This window comes from Tursiops truncatus, chromosome 6, assembly GCF_011762595.2.
Source record: "Tursiops truncatus isolate mTurTru1 chromosome 6, mTurTru1.mat.Y, whole genome shotgun sequence".
NCBI lineage: Eukaryota > Metazoa > Chordata > Mammalia > Artiodactyla > Delphinidae > Tursiops > Tursiops truncatus.
In genome coordinates, this window is record NC_047039.1 from 98,601,889 (window position 1) to 98,621,869 (window position 19,981).

Genomic DNA, 19,981 nt, shown 5'->3' on the forward strand with positions numbered 1-19,981 from the left:
GCCTCCTGAGATACTGACAGGTTAAGAGCTGGATGAGGGTGTAGAGGTCTCATCTGATCATCAGGCTGAGAGGCCCAGCGGGGAAGACTCAGCTCAGGCCACACGCCCTGCTAAAGCCAGTGCCCTCCCCTCCGCTCCCCACTGTTTCCTCTTCTCCAGAGGAGATCCTTGGGTACCATAAGAAGTCATTGCCGAGGACACAGCTGAATGAGAGGGAGCTGTGCTGAGCCCAAGCAGGCTGCCTTTTTGTCCACTGGTGAGGCTGCTTTCCAGAGGGGTATGAACTGTGCCAATCAGGCGGCACTTAACATAATTATAATGAAGTGGATGCATCTGGTCTCGGAAGGCTTCATTCACAAGGGAAATGATGAGGAAGTGATATCTCTCTCTGCCAACTTCCTTGGGACACTTAGGGAAGAGTCCTGGAGCCAGGAGGCTATAAAAAGAAGCTTGATACTGGCCTCTGCCACCTATTAGCCCAGCTAGAATGCAAGTGACTGGTGCCCCTTTTCTTTCTGCATCATTTCTGTCCAAGGAAGTATGAGGAGATAAGGGTTTGCATGAGAGAAAGTCTTCCTCTTAGAGATCTCCTGGTTTTTCTAATACCCTCTCCAACCTACTCACACACCATAAGTCGTGCCAACGAGCCATGTGGCACTGATTTCTAGCTCAGTTTCCACTGGTCCCATGAATCCACAGCCCCAGAATTCTGGTGAAAGTGAGACAGGCTGGGACCTGGGACCATTTGCCACAGGGCTTGAACCTGGACAAGAGTCTTCTCCAGCAACAGAATACAAAGAAACTATAAGGGACTAAAAATAACTGCTTGCATGCACAGTTGGGGCAAATTATCGACAACAAGATACAAAAAGGCTGAAAACCAACTGCCACTTCTGAAGAGCTGGGAGCAAAAACAGGGGGTCAGGAGCAAAAGCAGGGTACTGCGCATGGCCCCTGCACACACCACCACCAAGGCGGTGGGCAGATCACCTAAGCCCCCGCTCTGGCCCGACCCCTGGACGCACCCCTACCCTCAAACCATATAAGGAACCACCTTGCCCCCTCTCGGGAAGTGAGCAAGGGAACGTGTCACTTGTTTTTGCTCCCCCCTACTACAGCAGGGGCCCAATAAAGCCTTGCCTGAATTTCTTGTCTTGCCTCTTATCAATTCCTATTGATCGGGGAAGGCCAAGAACCCTGGTCAGTATCAAAAGGGGTAGAAATTGAACAGCAAAGGTCCAAGCTGCTCATTATACAGATGGCAAGACTGAGGTTCAGGAAGGAAATAAGATTTTTCCAAGACCATGAATATTTATGGCAGATGGCCTCTGCACAGAGCTATTCATATATTACTGAATTTCATTCTCGAAACAACCCTAGGAATCTGACACAATTATTAAATCAGTTTCACAGAGGAGGAATCTGAGACTTAAAGTGGTTAGTTAACTTGTCCAAGATCGAGGTGTTATGTGGGGACATGATTCACACCCACATCTGCCCCATTCCAAACCCATCACCCTGCTGCTGACTATTTCTTGGAAAGCCATGCCGTTATGGTTTTGCTTTGGTTTAAACATTTCAACATTTTGGTAGGCTAAAAGTAGGTTAAGGGACTTCCCTGGTGGCACAGTGGTTAAGAATCCGCCTGCCAATGCAGGGGACACGGGTTTGATCCCTGGTCCGGGAAGATCCCACAAGCCGCGGAGCAACTAAGCCTGTGCACCACAACTACTGAGCCTGCGCTCTAGAGCCCACAAGCCACAACTACTGAGCCCGCGTGCCAGAACTACTGAAGCCTGCGTGCCTAGAGCCCATGCTCTATAACAGAAGAGAAGCCACCACAATGAGAAGCCCGCGCACCGCAAGAAAGAGTCGCCCCCTCTCACTGCAACTAGAGAAAGCCCACGTGCAGCAACGAAGACCTAACACAGCCAAAAATAAATAAATAAATAAATTTATTAAAAAAAAAAAAAGTTGGTTAAATCCTACCTTCTTTTCTATGCACTGGTGGGGTGCTATGTACTGAAAGGGATCCTGTGGTGAATGCTTTTGGAAAATAATCTGTCACTCCCTGATTTACCTCTTCACTAAGCTGAGTTACTCACAAACCAGGCTCTTTCGAAGCAAACACACCAGCCCAGCTCTAAGCAGATGTACTCCCCATTGTTCTGGACAGGATATGATGGTCTGAGGCATCATACTCCCAGATGCCTGCTTTAGTGAAAAGTAGATGTAGGTGCTTCATCACCCAGAGGGTGCCCTGCTGGGGACTCCAAGACTCCACCATCTTGGCAAAGCTCAGGGGACCAGAGCTCCACATCTGAGCAGAGGCAGACAGCCCCAGATTCACGGGTGGGTGGTGGTGTGGCCTGGTGTGAGAATTTGCCCATTAGGACTTTCAATATCGAATGTGACAGATTCTTTCATGGGCTATTTGAATAGGAAACACAAGAAGATAGAGACAAAGAGTGCATATCTCACAAGGAACACAGAGGAGCCAGGAGCAGAAGCTGTGAGGCAGTAAAAGCAAGCAGTGGGCATGCACAGCCTAGGAGATAAAGAGAGGTCATTACCAGATGGAGGCAAATGGGTCGCAGAGAGAGACACCCATTCATGAATTTAGCAGAGCTAAACAATGGCAGAAACAATGTGCCAATTTTTATTATATCCTAACAATGGCTCCTTCTCCATGAAGCCCGAGACTGTTTTACATCATCCCTGGACCCTGTGTTCTCCAGTAGTAAAGGCAGCAGAGTACTGGTGAGAAATGAGCATTTCAAGGTCACGCAGATCTAGGTACAAATTCTGGCACGTGATCTGGGGCAAATTACCTGAGCTCTCCCAGTCCCAGCTGGCTCATCTGAAAAAGGGGGCAATTAGAGGTACTGACTGCACCAAGTTTTTTGAGGATTAAATGTATAAATATTTATTGAGTGCTGATCACAGAGCTTGGTCCATACAGGCTAGCTAATATTACTCCTATTGCAACTAAAAATAAACCCGCATTAGCTAAACCACACAGTCCATTCTTTGAATCCTAAGCAAGCTGAAGAAAACGCTCACTGTCAGCCATGCACTGACTCATTTACTCATTCAATTTATCCATTCATTCAAGAAGTTATTTATTTGTTGTCTGCTCTGTGCCAGGCACTGTTCTAAACAAGTGAACAGCATTGAACAAAACAGACAAAATACCTGGGGGAGGCAGACAACAAACACACAAATATTTATGATGGATCAAAGGGTGACAAAGGCTATGAAGAGGAAGTACAGGAGAATAGAGAGTATGGCATGTGTACGTGCGATCGTGTATATTGTGCTGTTTCATATGGGGTGGCCAGAGATGGCCTCAGTGACAAGGTGAGATATAAGGAAAGATTTGCCTGGAGGTACCTGCGGAATAAACCATGCAGATACCTGGGGGAAGAACTGTTCCGCGATGCAAAGGCCCTGAGGTAGCTCCCTCAAAACAAAACCTTACAGAAGATGATAAAAAAAAAAAACAACAATGCAACAACATTACCACCACACTATGTGTGTCTAGTGTGTTAGTTTACAAAATGGATTCACCTCTACAATTGCTTGTTTCTCCAACATTCTTGTGAAATTGGCTTCTCCATTTTACCAATGTGACAACTACAGCTTGGAGCAGGGTTTCTCAATCTTGGCACTCCTGACGTTTTGAGCTGCACAATCCTTTACTGTGAGGAGCTTTCCTGTGCATGGTAGGGTGTTTACCAGCATCCCTGGGGTCCAGGACTAGATGCCGGTAGCATTCTCCACCCTTTCCCAGTCATGACAAACCAAAATGTCTCCAGACATTGTCAAATGTCCCCACTAAGGGGGGGGGGGGGAGGTGATAAAAATCACCCCTGGTTGAGAACCACTGGGTTAGCAAAATGAAGCGACTGGTCCAAGATATCAAAATTAGTGTGAACAGATAAGGTTAGATTCTGCCCTGCTTTTCAACGTCTCTGTGACCCAATGTATTCTACCACTGTCTTCTTCATACTGCTCCTTCCTATTCCTGAATGCTCCCAGCATGCTGTGCTCCTAGCACAGGGTCTTTACACTTGCTACTCCCACTGCCTGAAAAGCTCTTTCCTCAAATATCCAAAGTGCTTACTTCTTCATCTACTACAGATTAGTTTTCAAATAGTGCCTCATCAGTGAGACCTTTCCTGAGGGTCCTAATTCCATTCCTACTTTTGTTTCTTCCCCACCGTAACTGTCATGATTTGATATTATGTATGTAATATATATTTTATATACTTACATATTATTTATTCTTACAAAATATACATTTATAACATTTATATTTTGTATTTATATATTCTATATATTTTTTCTTGTTCATCTGTTTATGGTCTTTCCACATGCAATAAAAAGCTCAATAGAAATAGATTTGAATATATTTTATTCACTGCTTTATCCTCACCCTATAGTGCCTGACATATAGTAGGTACTTCATTAAAGCTTGTTGAATTAATGAATGAAAATGTGGATGAACAAATGTTTCCCTATTTCAGAAATGTTTACTGAGACTTCCTGACACCAGGGCTGTTGAGCTAAACATATATCAAGAACTTTAAAACATTCAGACCATTTTACCCAGTAATTCTACTCCTGGAAATATACCCTGAGGAAATAAACCAGAATGGTGAAAAACAAATTTAAGTACAAAAATGTTTGTTGCTGATGAAAACAAAATAGCAAGGGGAAAAAAAAAAGCAACTGAAATGTTCATCAGTAAATCAACTGTGAGACAGTTTTACAACGGAAAGATAAACATATTGAAATATGATATTTAATAAAAGTATAACATGTAAAATAATATAGGTTTTTGCTTTCAATACGTAAAAGAAGAAAAGATGAAAAAAGGAAAAAATGGTAAGAAGTTACTGTGGCAATTTACTGAGGTATTCTGAAAAGTGATAATCTATACTGTATTTTTTTAAGTTTTCTAAATTAAGCATATATAACTTTTATAACCAGGAAGTATTAGGAAAAATAAGGACGAATCATAATTGTGGACAAGGATGGCATTTTATTGCATCCCCAAGGTGGACGAGGGTATGGAAGCCAGAGGCAGGCTGAGTCCCCATGGGGACTTGCAGCTGAGCTGCCTGGACTCCCTGTGTGACAGTCAGGCCCCCACTGGGTGATTTCCAGCCATTTCAAGGGAGGCCAGGATGGGAGGCAGAGAGTCCCCTGACTACTGGGAAATTGCTCCAGCTCTGATCAATCAGGGAACAGTCTCTTCAGCCCCTGACATTTATCAAACCTCCTTCACCCTCATCTGTCAGTGTGCGGTGGGGCTGCCTCCCGGGGCACAGTCTAATCAAATTAGAATGTCCCAAGGGTCCCTGGAGACCAAGAGGAGGGGGGCGGGGTCTGAGGGAGTCGGGAGAGAGGGGAGACAGGGAGGTAGGGAGAGGATCACGAGGCAGGAGGGGGAGAGCAAATGTTCAGAGCACACCCGTTTGTTTTGCTATCGTGCAATTAATGCCGGGAAGTGACATTTTAAGGGACTCTGGTGACAGCTTTGGTGACATTCCTGTTTGTGATTCCATAACAAATCTCTATCTCTATCTTATTTTAGAGAGTGTGGAGACAGCTCAGAGGATGGCTGTCTGGGGATGCTGAGCTCCTGTCTTTTGGAGACACTGCTGGCTCCCGCTTTGCCAGCCTAGGCTTTTAGGCACCAGGACCAAGGTCCAGGAGGGGAGGGGCTTAGAAATCAAGTCAAAAAGCTCTGTCGTAGAGCCAGGGTCTGGTGTTCCGTAGCCCTGTTAACTCCACTGTGTGGTATGATTAACTGGAGCAAAAATGAACTTTCTACCATTCTACAAGTGATCAGTTGCAGTTCAAAGAGAAAGAAAATAAAAAAGACTCAATTCTGGACACTTTCCAGGCTAACTAGGTTTAAGGAACCTATATTTTCAAACACATCTCAGCCCCCTTTTACAATCTGAGAATTAGAGGGATGCCTTAAATTGCATCTAAATCTCCAACCGTGCTACCCCATCCTTGACAAATGGCTACCCCATCCTGTGTGAATACTTCCGAACACTAGGAGTTTATGATCTTCAAAATTAAGAGTGGGAAGGCAATGTGGATGTAACAAGTTAAACAATTTGATATTCAGGATACTGCAGGGATAAATGAAGACAGTAGTGAACCTGAACTTAAGAGATGCAGGTTTAAGTACTGTGGGATGTGATTTAACTTCTCTGAGTCCGAGTAAGGTCCTTTGTCTCTCAAAAGGATTCGGTAACACACAGGGTTTATCATATAATGTTTATGAAACCATTCTATAAATGTTAAAGGACTATATAAAAGAAAGCAGCTATTACTGTTTTATACCCCTCTAAACTGTGAGCTTCTAGGAGAAAACTATTTTCCATTTTTGCTTTGTATCTTCTGCATTAAACACAGTGCCTTGCACATAGTAGGTGCCCGTAAAGATCTGTTAAATAAATGAATGACTGAGTAGTGAGGGGGAGGTGTACCCAAAGAGAAGATGCAGGGACTAAATTGTCGGCTTTCTTCAGATGGCTGATGGAGGTGCACAGGAGACAGAAGGACCACCAAACAGCCCCTGGAACAGTTTCCAACGCAGACTTCAAAAGGTGTTTTGAACAACGAGAGGGGAAAGGCAGTTTGGTATAAGGACGTCAGGGGAGTTTGGAGGAAGAAAGTCATATCCAAACCTTTCTTCTTTTTATGCTGGATTGCCCATCTTTCAAAAATAATCTTAAGTGGAATCCCAGTGTGTAAACCAGTTGAAAACGATGCTGCCCATTCTGCTTTCCTCTTGTCCCCGGGTAGCCCAGGCAGCACCCTGAAGGCACTGTCAAAATGGGAGTTGCAGTTAGGAAGGAGTTTCCGCAAGCTCTTTGAGAAGCTCCTTCTGGGCTCCAGGACAACTGGGAAGAGGGAGCTGTTGAGCTGCACCTTAATGGATGGGTGCAGTTTTCTAAGCAGCGAGCGGAAGTGGAGAACTTTGGGGGTGGGGGGTGAGGGCAGAAGAGAAAATATACAAGGAAACAAGATAAAGGTGATACAAAGGATCCTTTGGGAGGGCAGGTTGAGCAGTTTCAAGAGAAAGTATGGAGACAATGGGACCAGCGGGCCAGAGGGTTGGGTGAAAAACCCCAGTGGGTTGGCCACAGGGACAGTGGTGTAAGACATAAAGCCGTCATGAGGGCCTTGCCTGTCTCAAGCACCATTCCTAGTTCCTCTACCAAGCCCTTACCTTGAGTCTAATGATCTTCATCCTTCAGCTCTCCAGGTAAGGAACACCTCCAGGAAGCTATCACAGACCCAGAGACCAGGGATCTGTCCCCCTGTGGATATCCCAGCACAATGCAGCCTCTCTGAGGCTGAAAGGTCTTTGAACTTTAGGTTATGGCCTCCTCATAAACTGTGAAATCAATTCAATGGTTCACACCAGCATCAAAGAGATGACAAAAAATAATAGAAAATATCAGAGCATGCCACAGGTAACAGGGGAAGGATGCTTTTGCCAAACTTCTTTTAGAGACACATAGACACACAGTCACAAGAACATGTCTCCAAGAAGGCCCTCTACAGATGGCCAACAGGCACATGAAAAGATGCTCAATATCACTAACTATTAGAGAAATGCAAATCAAAACTACAATAAGGAATCACCTCAACTGGTTAGAATGGCCATCATCAAAAAGTCTACGAATAATAAATGCTGGAGTGGGTGTGGAGAAAAGGGAACCCTCTTGCACTGTTGGTGGGAATGTAAATTGGTACAGCTGCTTTGGAGAACAGTATGGAGGTTCCTTAAAAAACTAAAGGTAGAGTTACCATATGATCCAGGAATCCCACTCCTGGGCATATATCTGGGAAAGATGAAAACTCTAATTTGAAAAGATACGTGCATCCCAATGTTCATAGAAGTACTATCTACAATAGCAGCAATATTTACAAGACATGGAAGCAACCTGTGTCCATCGACAGATGAATGGATAAAGAAGATGTGGAATACACACATATATACAATGGAATATTACTCAGCCATAAAAAAGAATGAAATAATGCCCACTTGCAGCAACATGGATGGACTTAGAGATTATCATATTAAGTGAAGTAAGTGAGAGAAAGACAAATATCAAATAATATCACTTATATGTGGAATCTAAAAAAAATGATAAAAATGAACCTACTTACAAAACTCAAAGACACAGAAAACAAACTTATGGTTACCAAAGGGGAAGGATGCGGGGGGGATAAACTAGGAATCTGGGATTAACAGATACACACTACTATATATAAAATAGACAAACAACAAGCACCTACTATATAGCACAGGGAATTACATTCAATAACTTGTAATAACCTATAATGGAAAAGAATGTAAAAAAGAATAGACATATATAGGTATATATAACTGAATCACTTTGCTCTATACTTGAAACATTGTAAATCAACTGTAATTTAAAAAAGAATGTGTGTGTGGCCATAGCAAAATATATCTCTCATTGTGGTTGGTATTCAACACTTGAGAAACACAACTCATCTAAACTCATGTCTTACCTCTCCTGATCAAATAAATGGACAGGATTATGCTGTGCAACCTTCAGAACATGCTTGGGTTTGGGAATTAGACAAAGCTGGGTTCAAATTATGATTCCATTACTTTTAACTGTATAACTTTGGGATGATCTCTAAATTTTGATAAGGATAATTTCTGCCTTGTGAGATGGATAGGAAGATTCAGCAAATCATTGATTTGAAAATACTAAACACAGTTCATACAGTTCACAAAAAGGATAAAGAGTCTATGCAGAGGTTACCAGCTTGTGGAAAGACACTAAGATAGCTCCCTATCCATTCATTCACATATCCATTCCTCCATCTATTGACCCAACACATATTGTAACATCTTTTATGTACCAGTCACTCTGACAGTCACAGAACAATGCAAATAGACCTGGGACGTGATCTCATGGAACCCTGAGTCTAGGAAGAAGTAAAATATTTAATAGATTAATCAAAATAATAAAAAAGTGCTGTTACAGAAGACGAAAGGGGAGAACTCATAGGGAAAAGAGCTTTGTCGGATGAAGTAGGATTTAAGCTGAGACCAGAATGATGAGGAGGAATCAGCCATGACAGATCGGGGAAGGAAAGAGAGGGATTTTTGCAGACAATGGTAATCATGGCAAATGCAAATAGCCTGTGGTGGAAGAAGCCTAGCAAGTTTGAAGAACAGAAAGGCGGTCACTGTGGCTGGAGCATAGTGGATGACGATCAAGAGCAGTGAGAACTCTGCAAAACTTTAAGCATGGAACTGTGGTCACAACAGAGTGAAAGCTGTGTAGAGAATGGAAGGGGAGGGTAGGCACGCAACCAGGAAGGTATGTGAGAATGAGGTGTTTTGGAGACATCAGGAAGACTGATGTGGCTTGAAGAGGGGATGGATGAGTAGAGGTGAAGATGAGGGAGGTGGAAACAGGCTAGAGTCTCTGTGTAAAGAAGTCTGAACACCAAGATGAGGCACTGAATAAGGTGTTGACTATGAAAGAGCTCTGAAATTTTAGAAAACGCTGCACTAGGGGGACATTTACATGGCATTCACAGGGGACGTCAGAAGGGTGAGTTAATAAACAGCTCCTCAGTTCTCTGTCACCCTAGAGTGCTTTATTGACACCAAACATGAGTTCCCTGCACCCCTGGGGACCACTCAAAACACTCTAAAAAAACTGGGGTCTTCCTGTTGCAAAGTCCCTTCTGCCGATTTGGAAACTCAGAATTACTCTGTAGCAGCATCCTGCCTTGGAGAACAGATGTTAGTTACCTATTTTTCTTGCCATATTTGTGAGGGACGCAAGCTCATGGGTTACTATGCTTCAGCTCTATCCCTGGGACTGCAGGAGCTCAGCGCCTTTCCAAGGATCATGTAATTCAGTGTGGTGTCATGTGTTCACATTCCAGCTCGGCCCCTTAGCATGGTAGCTCTCATGCCAGAGTTTTAACCTGGCTCAGCCACTTTCTCCTGTGTCACTTTGGACATATTATTCAACCCTTCTTAGCTTCAGTCTCCTGCTTTGTAAGGTGGGGCAATATTAGTAGGTAACTCATAGGGTTGATGTGAGGTGTAAATGACATAATTTCTGGAATGTTCCCAGACACTGATTATCACTAAGTGGAAGTTAGCTGTCATCTTTATCACCAGCAGCAGCAGTACTGCTTTCCTAGCCAACTCTTCCATCTGCCTTCCCCTCAGGGTTAATTACAAATGGCTCACTGAGATAATGTATAGGACAGCAGCTGGGCTCCTATAGGGATTCAATAAAGTCCTGCCCTCCCCATCCTCTCAACAAAGGTCCCATTCACCCTGAAACTTTCTGGCCTGCCATCTTGAGCAACAGTAAGGATTAGCCTACTGGTCCATGTCAGAGAGACAGTGACCCGTCCACATCTATCACTGTGGGCCGCTGCTGGTATTTGATGCCATTTCTCTTTCCTTTTTCCACCCTAAGTCCTGAACTGAAGTGGGACAGCAGAGAAAAGCCTTTATGCGGCATCATTTCACCAAAGAATCATTGCTCAGGGTAACCATGAGGACTGACTTCTGACAAAAAAAAAAAAAAAAGAAAAGACCAGAAGGGTTCATGCTAATATATGAATAGTCAATGTGATGGGGTAGTGGGTGGTCTGTGCAGATCTGTGTGTGAGAGGATATACTGGCTCCCAAGGGAGTACAAAACAAATTTTAAAGTGAATAAATATGGCAGTACTTCCCAAATTGTAAATGTGTAATTTGTAATTACAAGTGTGTAATGTGCCCCCTTTAAGGCAGAGATTCTGCTTTTAGGCATCTGTTTTACAGAGACAGTCAAACTTTGCAAAAATATATACGTGTGTGTGTGTGTGTGTGTGTGTGCGCGCGCGCGCGTGCGCACGCGCATGGATGTTTACTGACTCATTGTAAGTGCAGCAAATTGAGACAATGATCCACAAAACGGGGCAGAAAAGCAAATGTTGGAGTGTTTGGTGTGTTCCCATGATGGGATCCTACAGAGCTTTCAAAAAGAAGAAGATAGGTGTGCAGGGCTGACGTGGAAAGATGCTTTTCACACATTGTTTGGTAAGCTGTGAAGTTGCTGCAGAATGATGAATGTGGCTGAGATGGCCCTATTAGTGGATATCTGGGTGAAAATGCATATATTTATATCTATACCATACATATATAACACATACATTCCATATATATATATATAGGAAAAATTTTCTAGAAGAATATAAATCAAACTATTATCAAAGATTAGCCTTCGGGTCCCATTAGTGGGATGGGATGGAGAGACAGTGGCAGATCTTTTAGTTCTTGCTTTATACAACTCAGACCTATTCCTTCCTTGCTCCCTCCCTGTCTTCTTTCTTCCTTTTCTTTCTTTCTCTTTTTCTCTTTCTCGCTCCCCTCCCCTCTCTCTCTCCTTCTGTCCCACCCTCTCTCACACCCTTCCATTACAAATAGTATGCATTTCTTTCACGATAATAAACCAAAATTAAGAAAACCCAATATCCATTCAGCCATCCCCTACCCTATCCCTTGATAAAGTGATAAATTTGTTATTTTAATTTCCTTCAGCTTCCATGCATAATATTCAGGAAAGGGAAACATAAATTTGAGGACGGATAAGGAGAACTGGAATTAAAATGCATCAAGTTTCTGTCACGGACCCAACGCAGTGCTGAGCGGTCACATACTGACATGATTAAATTCCTAGCAACTGGCTAAGGTGATATCAAGGGTGACACTCGCAATACATGAGAATGTCTAAGGCACAGGCACTAACCGCCAAGACGGGATGCCAGCCATAATCCTGGGGAAGCAGTCTAAAGCCACCCTGTTCTGGACAGTGGGGGCTTCAGGAGGGTCCCTGGGAGGGGGTGGGATGGCTAGGCAGCAGGAGGGCATGGGGAGGGTCACGCAGGGCAGCAAGCTTCTTACTGACTGGCACAGAAGAACTGCAGTGTTGAACAAAGGGTATGTATGTCCACATGAGTGTGTATCAGCTGCAAGTCAGCCCGATCAGTACAGTGCTCTTGGGGTCTGGGAACCCAAGCTGTTGTCTCTTTGTAATGAAACTTTCTCCCTCTGCCTCCAAATGGTCCCTCTATCATTTTCAGGTCCAAGCTGCAAAGCAGGCTGACGGTGCTCAAGTATGATGAAGCAGTTTGAACCTACGGGCAAATTCTAAGTGTGAGAGGGGCAGGTGGGACTAGCCCTTGGCAATGTAATTTCAAAGGCCTTTGGGATTACTTTTATAGGGATCGCCTAGCCTCTGATACCTGCCCACTCTGGACAAAATGCATAGCTGTCCCCAGGTTCCCCCATAAAAGAAAGAGTCTCATGGTTCTCTCCAAGAGCCACCTGAGGCAACAGAAAGCACATGTGGTCTGAGCTGCTGCTGTTATAACTTGCACAATCTGCCGGCAGAATCATCCCTCTTCTGTCCAGGAAAGGGGGAACAGGGGCCACAACGCTGCAAGCACAGTCCCCAGCCACCACCTCCCCACGGTGAGGGTGTCCAGTATCCTGTCTGGACTCAGGAAAAGTGTGTCTTCTACTTTCTTCTCGCCCAGGTTTCCTCCTTTCTTACCCTTATCAGATCTAAGGGCTGCTGGGATACAGAATTAAATGAAGTGCTTGGTTTTATTCCAAATCGTACTTTGTTTTAAAACCAGCTCAGAGGAATGTGAAAAAAAATAACGTGGCCAGGTGAAAACAGGTGAGACAAAGGCATGGATTTGCCGGTGGCTAAGAGGTTCGCCAGGGCCACGCAGCCAGCGCACTCAAGAGCGGGGTGCCAAGCCCATCTGTTCACCCCCACTCCACCAGGCTGCCTTGCAAGGACTGGGTCTTGTTTCTCATGCATTCATATTCATCCTCTTTAGATCTCTCTTGTATGCTTCTCATCTAAAGTTGAGATTTCAGAAAACAAGAGTCTGCTTTTGTTATTGTTTAGATAGAGTTCTGCTTGAAAGAAAACGCAAGGGACAGGGGCATCTTTAAGCCACGACGCAGTGGTAAGCCTGAGAGTGTGCAGACTCTAGAGGACCCCGCGGGGAGAGGAGGCCAGAGCCCCTGCCCCTTCTCTCAGGAGTTAGTCCTCTGTATCCTCTGGATCCAGCACCATTCTGTCCCCCTGTGCTGTCTCTGTCATTCAAGAGTCAGGTCTACGCTTTGTGCGTGTGAATAACTGGAACGTCCAGCAGCTAGAATGGCAAGCCTGAGGGTTCTCTTTAAGGAACACAAGACCTGGCAGGCCCCAAGCCCAATGAAATGGGCCGTCATCATGATGCCATGTAGGCCATTCTGAGCACGACAGCTATCTATACAGTAAGGGTGCTCTCTGGCCAGGAAGGCTGGAGCTCTTACCTCGACTCTGCCACTCCCTTGCTGTGTGGCACAGAGAGACCCAGGACTATTCGAGCTTCAGCTTCGGTTTCCAAGGAGGTTTACCGCCATGCTCTTTAAGGGCAAAGGTTCTCCTTTCCTCACCTCTATTCCAGAGTCTATCATGGCCTCTGGCACAGTGGGCCAACTCTGAGGACTGATGGTATGAATAACAATGACAGAAATGTGTACTGAATGTTTACTGTACCAGAGCCTCTACCTGTGTTACCTCGTTTACGTTTCCCAATCACCCTGGAGGTAGAATACTAGTATCATGCCCCTTTGACGGGAGAGGAGTAGGTGACTTATCCAAGGTCACAGAGCTAGTAAGCTGGGTGGTAAACTTAATTTCTCTACTGTTCCGCCTCCTGAGGGCAGAGTGTTTATCTCCATACTGTATCACCTTCCAGGTTGTGGGGGGAAGGAGGGAGAGGGAGGGGAGGGCGGAGGGAGTGGGGAGAGAAGGAAGAAAGGAAGGAAAAGAAGTCAGACAGGATTATGGGCAGTGACCTGCTTCCCCATTTTGAAGATGCTTTCCGTTCTCCATACGGAGCTTGGTGGAGGCAGCGGGCGTGGGGATGGGGGCTGGGGGGAAAGAATTTGCCTCTGTTGGCGGCTTCTTGGCTCTGCTCCTTGGTGGTTACTCATCTGTCATCAGTGATTCTTCCTGGATTTTGACCCCCAACCAGTGACTACTCTTTTCTGGGTTCTGGTCATCACTACTGATGGCCTCTGCCAACACTTTGGTCCCCAGATCTGAGGTCAATGAGATAATTTGAGGTCTGGAACTGAGAATTCTGGAGTCTAACCAATGCCTGGATTTATCCGATTGACCAAATGATTGAGGGGTTGTGTTAATCATCCAGTCAACCAGTATTTTCAGAGCATCTATTAAGTGTTACCCACTGCGCCAGATGCTAGTGAAACAAAAATAAGGAACACTGCCCTTGCTCTCAAAAATCTCCAGGTCTTATGAGTAAATCATGGGGAAGGAATGTACATCATGGCGACTAGAGTTAATAATACCCTATTGTATATCTGGAAGTTGCCAAGAGCATAAAGTTCTCATCACAAGAAAAAAATCGTCATGATGTAAGGCCACGGATGTTAACTAGACATTGTGGGGATCATTTCTCAATATACACAAATACTGAATCATTACACTGTATACCTGAAACTAACACAACGTTATATGTTAATTATATCTCAATAAAAATAAATAAATAAATAAAAATCTCCAAGTCTAGGTAGTGTCGAAAACAGAAAGAGAAATGGATTATTATTGAACAGTGATAAGTAATGAGCTCAAAGTAATCACAACCTGCTCCGGGAACTGAAGGAGACATGAAGCATTCCTCTTAGCTAGGCTGGGGAAGATTCTGGTGTGGAAAACAAATCCCACAACTTTCCTAGAAGTTTTCTGGGAAAACTTCTTCAGCGCTCGCCGTGCGCTGAAGATAATGATCAAATGATCATTATCATTTGATCCCCACAGGTAAGCTATAAGGGGGGCAGACTGGCTGCTAATTCACCCATTTTCCACATAAACACAGTGAGGCTCAGTAAATTAGGCTGCAGAAGTCCAAATCTAAGCAAACGGGAAGATGCTTTGTGTCTTACCCAAGCGACTTTCTACATTAGACAAGAGAGGCACGATGCTCTGGCCTGACAGCATTGCTCCCAAACCACCTCACTCTCTACGGTCATCTTTCTTGCCCAACACTCACTGGACATTCTTGACACGTGAGGCACTGTGCTAGGCAGGTACTACAAGATGTGTAGATATGAAATAAATGCAGACTGTTCTTGTGCCAAGATGAGAAGTCACATGAAGAAAGATAAATAATGCTTGAGAAAGCAAAGATTGAGGAAACTGTCAGTAAACCAACAGTTCAAAGACAGAAGAGATGGTGGCAGAGAAGGGAAATGACGCAGACATTCCAGAGCACTGAGCAGAGCGTGGTGGCTGGCACTTAGAGCGAGACTGGCGAAGCATAGGGAGCTGGATTAGGGAGCGTCTTAGAGGCCCAGGAAAGACCAAGGGCCTGAGGTCTACAAATACAGCTCTCAGGGATTCAACACATACCAGATATTAGGCCCTGCCTTAGGTACTTTACACACATTTTATTTTTATATTTAATCCTTTCAAAAATCCTTCAGTGAGGAAGCTGAGACTTGGAGGATTGAATTCCCATTTTTCCAAGGTCACCCAGCAAACAAAGGAGACGAGATTTGAACCCAGGTCCAGACAACTCCAAAACCTGTACTCTCGCTTGTTTACCACTCTTTTCCCTCCCTGGGTTTCTAAATTTAACAGAAATGCCTCCTTTTTAAGAAGCCCCCAGTGTTCCTATTTGCCCACTGAGTATCACGGAAACATGGATCTGAGAGGAAAGATCTTAGATGCGGAAGAAAAGAATGTCGAGTTCACAGCTCCAGGACTGGGCCAAGCAGTGATGATGGTTCCTCATGGCTCACAAAGAAGAGTAGTTCTAAAACTGGGGCCTCAAGGCCAAACCTTTAACCCACCACCAGCATCACAAAGACAATATGGGAAAAAAGCAGAACAGTACTTTTATAGTATTTATCTAAAGGAAAAAATACCCAAATCCCTTCTATAAACCAGCTGGAGCCATAACACTTAATAAAGACAAATACAAACACATCCTGCACGTATGTCCAAATAATCAATTGTCCTCCAACAGAACAAAGGGAATGGGTCTTTGCAACAGCATACATGAAAAAGAGTGAGAGGTTTTAGTCATCAAAAAGCCAACTATGGGCCAGTATTAACTGCAAAAAAAAAAAAAAAACCCAAATGTGATCTTCAAACTGCATCAACAGAAGCATAACAGCTAGCAAGAGGGAGGTGAAAATTGCTTTTTTCTCAGCACAGGTGCATTCCCACCTTGAGGAAGTGGAGCGTCTGTCAGTTCTGGTGTTACACTCCAGGACATGACAAATTACAATCTTCATCTAGAGGACAGTGATCAAAAGGGTGAAATGTCTCAAAACATGTCACATCAGAGTAGCTGAAGAAACTGGGATTGTTTATTGAGGTTGATTTCTAAAAGTTACAGGGTGCCTTTTATTTTTTTCTTTTCCTTTTGTTACATTTCCCAAGAGCTGCCTTGGAGAAGAAAAATTCAGATTCACTTTCTGACATAGAGGGCCAGGGAAACAGACTGCAACTCAGTTTAAGGAAAAACCTTCCAATAGTAGTGTCTGGAAATGATATGAGAGCTTTCCTGAGTAGTGAGAAGGCCATCAAGGGAGGTAATCAAGAGACACTGGAGAGATGTTGGACTACATAACTTCTGATGTTCCTCAAAACTCCAATTCCAAGCACACTGACACTCTCTTTTTTTCCTCCCATCAACACTGAAGAATCTGAGAAAATAAACTCTGAAAACCCAATGGAAGTTGGCCATAAATCAAAAATGGCTTAGCCCAGAAGACAGTTCCTGTGTCCCCAACCGCCCAGCTCCCGCGCCTCTTCCCAGCTCCCCAAAACGCCCCCTGGAAGGTGGGATGCAACAAGGAAGACTCACCTTTCTTCTCAAAGTCCCCTTTCTCTTCCCCTGGTCGGCCCAGGCTGTCCAGGGTGTGGGTCACCTGACTGCCAAACTCATCCTCACGGGAGTCGTGGTTGGCCCGCCGGGGTGGGTCCTCATCCTCCTCGTAGTCATAGTCATCCAGGATGGGGGTCTCCCGGATGGGCACGCCGATGACGGAATTGTGGGCCTGCAGCCGGGAGGAGCGGAAGCTTTCCCGGGCCTGGGGACCCAGCAGCACAGAGGGGATGTAGTGGATCTCGTGAGTGGCTTCCGTGCTGGCGCTCTTCTGGGGGATGCGGCGACGCTTCTGCCAGCGCCGCTGGGCATACAGTGCCACAGTGAACACCAGCAGCAGCAGCAGCAGTGCGATGAGGCCACCCTGGAGCGGGAGGGAAGAAGGACAAGCAAATGGGCCACTGTTCTTTGGGCCGGAGTGCCAGAGGAGGTCTTCCGTACACCACACTCAGCCCAGATCCCTGGGTTTGACTCTCAGAGCCTCAGAGCGACACCGTTTCCAAACCTGGCTTTCTCACCAAAAAGCTGTGTGACCTTGGACAAACTGCTTCACCTCTCTGAACCTTGTTTTTCACTTGTATAAGGGTGAGTAAGAACCCCTGCCCTTCCTTCTTCAGAAGGTCGCCACGAGGAGCAAATGAGATGGATAACGGTCACGCCAGAGTGATGCAGACTGCTAAGGGGATGAGTCAGGGCTGTGGCTTCACACACAGAGTGTCTGAGTCCTGAATCTGCCTTCCACCAGCTGAGTGACCCCAGGACATTTGCTCACACCCTGTCAGCCTTGCTTCCTCATGTCTAGAATGAGTCCACTGAGGGCTCAAGAGATAGCAGCCTTTGTTCCATCCTGCTGGGAATATACAATAGTGTTGTCAAGTCAAACAATTTCTGCGTAATGTATATTTTTATTATCATAAACACTGATTCCCAGCAGGGCGCCTGGGACAAACCAGGCGCTTCATAAATATTTGTTGAATGAATGAATGAACAAATGCACTGTTCTGGGGCTCCCTTAATCAGAAATGTAAGGCATACTGAAGTTTATTTTTCTTTAACACATCCAACCAGGAAATATTTGGTTGAGTCTGCACACCACACATTAAATTGAAACGGGCTAAAGTGTTTACGAATGGCTCTTGCATGATTCATGAGACTCACGAACTATCCTGCTCTGTGAACTCCTCAAGGGCAGGGGTATTTCCAAAGCACGTCCGTGCTCCCCACAGAACCGGTCAAGGGCTGGAGGTGGAAGGTTTGTATTCTCCTCGCCTCCCTGCTTTCACTCTGTGCCAGAAGCAGCTCCAGTGAACAGGTGTAGCCCCTTCAGTTATCTTGCTTCACTTCATTATACACTGTGCTTTCTGCCTGGGAGAGTCGGGGCCACTTTGTTGAGTCCCTGATGTGTAATCCCTACACTTGGGGAGGATCACGCTTGTGGTTTAGGGGGAAGGAGGCAAATGAATCAAGAGACTCTAGAACTCGGACGGTGCATGGCAGAGCAAGCTCTGTGCCTCACTGTGTGTGTGTGTGTTTGGTCTGGTGTTTTAGCTCTAAAGCCTGTATTCTTTCAACCACACCCATGTGGCTGAGTGTTCTTCCTTAATTATAATCGCATTGGAGGCAAATGACAATTTCTGAAAACTACTTGTATAACATCTAGCAAAGACGACAGATGTTAACTAACCTTGAATAGATTATCTTGGGTGGGGGTGTGACTGCTGGAAAGGATACCTGTTTAGGCCAAGAAGAACATTATTTACTAAAATGATTCCGCTGTCCTGCTGACTACATTAAAAAATAATGATTTTCTTTTGCAAGTCCTTCAACTCACTAAGCTAGAATTCATCACCTCCACGGGGGATGGGTAGTGGGTGGTAAGTGGGCTAAGAGGTGACCAGGGTTGCAGGTATGGCTGACAGCCCTGTCTTGACTCTGGCGGTGAGTTACTGTGGGATCCCCAGGTTTCTCTGGATGTCAGAACTCAAAAATAAATACTCTAAAAAAAAAAAAAAAAGTATGCGTATTTATGTATATGTGTGTGTGTGTGTGTGTGTGTGTACGATCTGTCAAGTGTATGTAAAATGTGTGTGTGTGATTGGGCTTGACATATATACATTAATATGTATAAAATGGATAACTAATAAGAACCTGCTGCATAAAAAAATAAATAAAATTCTAAAATTCAAAAAAATAATGTGTGTGTGTGTGCACAGTTTAGTACTCTGGAGCCCTAGGAAAACAAGAACAAACCCTTTTTTCCCTCCACAGAACATACAACAGAGATTGCTCCACGTCTAGAGATCATGTGTGACGTGGTATTACTTGTCAGTTTTTTACACCAGAGATAAGAAAGGAAAGAGACAGAGGGGGGAGTGTGGACAGAAGAGATAATAAGAAAGATAAGTGAAGAGAAAAAGGAGGCAGGAAGAACACTGTCACTCAATATAACAGTAGCAGGCCCTCTCCTTACTACTTTTACTTAATGTTATTTTATTTAATCTTTAAGGCAATCCTCTGTAATAGTTTCTGTTCCATAAATGAAATGAGGGAAAGGTGGTTCAGAGAGGTTAAGTAACTTGCTTAAAGTCACAGAGGTTTTGATCCTAGGTCCAACTGGGAATAAAAGGCCAGGAGGTAGTAAGGCAGGGATTTGAACCCAGTTCTTCACTGCAGAGCCAGTGGCTATTTGACAGCGTAGCGATTCTACAGAGCAAAGGAAGGGAAAGGAAAAGTGGGAAAAATGGTGAGTGTACAAAGTAAAAGGGAATCCCGAGAAGGAAAAGGAAAACATTGTTTTCAAATCCAGGATTCAGGGGGCACATCTCGAGGCAAACTCTTCAGAGAAGCTTTTAATTTTGGTCCATGGATACCCTTCGGGAAATTGCTATCCCTGACTCAGCCCTCTATCTTCTCCCCTTTGGGTGTTTCATTCGCTGTGAGGGGCAGACCTTGCCTGGTTCCAGAGTCC

The 19,981-nt window shown here is 44.7% G+C and overlaps 1 protein-coding gene across 1 annotated transcript in view; it reads right to left on the reverse strand.

The window, feature by feature from the left end:
• The window catches only part of ASTN2 (astrotactin 2), a 986,509-nt gene that overhangs the window by 743,641 nt on the left and 222,887 nt on the right, over positions 1 to 19,981 (reverse strand). Inside the window, exon 3 of the mRNA XM_033858475.2 lies at positions 16,993 to 17,377. Within this exon, the coding sequence (XP_033714366.2) occupies positions 16,993 to 17,377 (385 nt within the window). The remainder of the gene's footprint in view (positions 1 to 16,992; positions 17,378 to 19,981) is intronic.